General features: G+C 38.1%; 1 protein-coding gene and 1 long non-coding RNA gene across 7 annotated transcripts in view; one reads left to right on the top strand and one right to left on the bottom strand.

Moving 5' to 3' along the window:
* The first annotated feature begins 921 nt into the window (after positions 1-921).
* Positions 922-2,965, top strand: part of caskin1 (CASK interacting protein 1) — a 29,774-nt gene continuing 27,730 nt past the window's right edge. The window contains exons 1-2 of the mRNA XM_017040333.2: positions 922-1,016; positions 1,571-1,716. Coding sequence (XP_016895822.1) covers positions 1,573-1,716 — 144 coding nt within the window. The 5' untranslated portion in view covers positions 922-1,016; positions 1,571-1,572. The remainder of the gene's footprint in view (positions 1,017-1,570; positions 1,717-2,965) is intronic.
* The window catches only part of LOC107989856 (uncharacterized), a 23,473-nt gene continuing 21,514 nt past the window's right edge, over positions 1,007-2,965 (bottom strand). For 2 of the 6 annotated variants that reach the window (XR_001761373.2, XR_003052411.1), the window contains 3 exons: positions 2,447-2,851; positions 1,553-1,785; positions 1,007-1,143 (listed from right to left, as the gene is read on the bottom strand). This is a non-coding gene — a long non-coding RNA (uncharacterized LOC107989856). The remainder of the gene's footprint in view (positions 1,144-1,552; positions 1,786-2,446; positions 2,852-2,965) is intronic. The other 4 variants (XR_003052413.1, XR_003052412.1, XR_001761374.2 and 1 more) reach the window with 4 other exon arrangements.

Below are 2,965 nucleotides of genomic sequence, written 5' to 3'. Positions count from 1 at the left end.
CATGCTGCCAAGTGATTATTTTATGTTCAAAACTTCTTTGTTTTTGTCCGGAAATGACACGAAAATTTTGACAGAAACTTTTATAGAAATAATTTTATAAAAATATTTTCTAAATGCCCTTATTTTATGAGAAACATGCAGCAAAAGATGTAATTTTAAAAAATAGTTTTACCAAAATGTTCGTCAAAATCTTTTAGTTTTTGACAAAAATTGACCCGAAAAGTTCAAATTTTGACAGAAACTTTTATAGATAAAAAATTCTAATGTTCTTTAAATGCCCTAATTTTATGAGAAACATGCAGACAAATATAAAATTAAAATAAATAATTTTACAAACGTTTTCGTCAAAATTGTTTAGTTTTTGACCTAAAATGACACGAAAACTTAACATTTTTACAAAACATTTTATAAAAAAAAATTTCTTAAAATGTTCTCTAAATGCCCTAGTTATGAGAGACATGTAGGAAAAGATGTAATTAAAAAAATAATTTTACAAATATTTTCGTCAAAATATTTTAGTTTTTGACCGGAAATGATACGAAAAACTTCACATTTTGACAGAAACTTTTATACAAAAAATTTTCTAGAAATGTACTCTGAATGTCCTAATTTTATGAAAAATATGCAGAAACAAATGACATTTAAAAAAAAAAATTACAAAAAAAGTCCAAATTTTTTAGTTTTTGACCAAAATGACACAAAAACTTCACATTTTGACAGAAATTTTTTTTAGAAAAAAACATTTTAAAAATGTTTTCTAAATGCCTTAATTTTATGAGAAACATGCAGGAAAATATTAATTTTTTAAAAATATTTTTTATAAAAAGTTTTATCAAATAATTCTATAAAAAAGTTCTCTAAATGTAAAGCCTGCTGTAAAGCCTCAGGATTCACGTGTGTTGTCAATGTGTTTTTCAGGTTTTCTCCGCTGCATCACGCTGCTCTCAATGGCAACCTGGAGCTCATCTCCATTCTGCTGGAGTCACAGGCTGCGGTGGACATCAGAGACCAGAAAGGTGAGAAGGACAATCCTCGTGAGATCTTCACTGGTTCACATCCTTTGATGTCCTTGGAAGATCTTGGATGGCTGCACCTTAGGTGTGGCAACAAGTCGTCTAATGTTTTATATGCGAAGATCCTTTGCTGCAAAAAAGCACAAAAAAAAAACACACAAGATAAGTACAAAGAGAGCGCTTCATGAGAAGAAGTAGAGAAGAGGTTGTGTTTCCTCCTCAGTCCAGACTACACTGAAACCTGCTTTATTATGTATTTCTTTGTAATTCTCTTCATATCCGACATTAAACTGGTCTGGGGAGACTGGAAAATCCAAATCTGGAAACATCTTACAACAGCTGGAAATCTGCAGCCAATACTTGCTACACCTCCTGGACCCCTGCCCCCCCACCCCCCTCCATCCAATGTCACCCTTCCAGGACCTAGGATTTAAAGCTATACTTTTCAGGATACTTTAACAAACAAAAACTCATAGTATTTCAAATAAATGGCCTCAGTCATTGTAGAAGTATTTAGTACTTTGAGCAGCAGATTGTACCTGTTTTCCTTTGTGCAGGTATGCGGCCTCTGCATTACGCAGCCTGGCAGGGGAGGGCGGAGCCTATGAAGATGTTGCTGAAATCAGGTTCGTCTGTCAACGGCCAATCAGATGAAGGACAGATTCCTCTCCACCTGTCAGCACAGCATGGCCACTACGACGTGGTGAGTGACAGCGGACAACAGAGCGGCAGACGCACAGCCATTTATAACCCGTGTCACCGTCACCACTTACTGCAAACACGTCATACTGTCAAATACTGGAGGTTTTATTGTTCAAGTCATTTTACAGTTTTTACATGGAATTCTACAATAAAAAAAAGTATTAAAGTTTTACATACACATAGTTAAAGGTTCATTTTATGCAACCTTTACCAAACACTACACTGACACAACATTCTTTAACTTTCTCCAAACTGAACTACGTAGAGCGGGGGTGGTTACAACTCGAGGGTCGAGGGTCTGATTTTTTTTAACCGTTTTCTCTGTTCAAGGTGAACGACATGTTGAAGAGACAGCGATAGATGAGAGATTTTATCTCGTTGATTTGTGTGTTTTTTGCTCCCTGCTAACTTTCAGACGACATCATTTTTCACGGCAGACACTTTGACACGGCGCACAAATAAAAGCACATGTCAATAATCAAGTGAAGGATGGCCACGTTCCATTTAGCTTCTACACTTTCAGCCAACGTCACGCCATCCTGACTTCACATGAGATGGAGAGTCGTTCTTGTTTAGATCAATAACTGCAGTAAAAACGTTCAGCAGTAAAACAGTCACAGACAGAAAATCAATGAAAAGTGACGGTAAATCACAGACGGACTCGGTCAGTGACTGAGGGGAGGGGCATGGAACCAAACGTTTGGTGGACAGTTGGTTACGTGTGAACATACCTGGCTCCTCGTGGACCAACAGCACCACTAGTGTTGAAACGCCTGCACTACAGTCAAGTCCTATGTTACTGATTTAGCTGTGGTGAAGAGTTAAAAACTGAGGAAACAACAGAATAAATGATTAGAATTCTGCTCCAGACCATAATCTGTGAGAAAAAGAACAGTGTTACCAGTGTTACCAGTGTTACCAGTGTTACCAGTGTTACCAGTGTAAAGTGACCAGGCGTCTGAAGACCAAGTCAAAACATGGTTCAGTGGTTTTCGCTGTTGCCTGACAGTGTGGCGGTGGGAGGTTGGATGGTGCCAGCTGGCAGCAGTCGGTCTGTGTGTCAGTTACCACCTGATGTTTTCCATCTCAGAGGCCAAAGACACGCAGCTCAGAGCTGCAGTCGGTGGAATCGTCTGCTGGAGAGGCGAAAAGTGGCGATAAATGCTCGCAGTTTGTTCAAAATGAAGGTTTTTGATTTCAGCTCTGTGAAGCCAGACACTAAGGTGAAGGTGCAGGAGTTTAGGTACTGA

This window comes from Cynoglossus semilaevis, chromosome 17, assembly GCF_000523025.1.
Source record: "Cynoglossus semilaevis isolate Cse_v1.0 chromosome 17, Cse_v1.0, whole genome shotgun sequence".
In the NCBI taxonomy this organism is placed as follows: Eukaryota; Metazoa; Chordata; class Actinopteri; order Pleuronectiformes; family Cynoglossidae; genus Cynoglossus; species Cynoglossus semilaevis.
The sequence above is the reverse complement of the archived record's forward strand: the minus strand, read 5'-3'. Positions and strand labels throughout refer to the sequence as shown.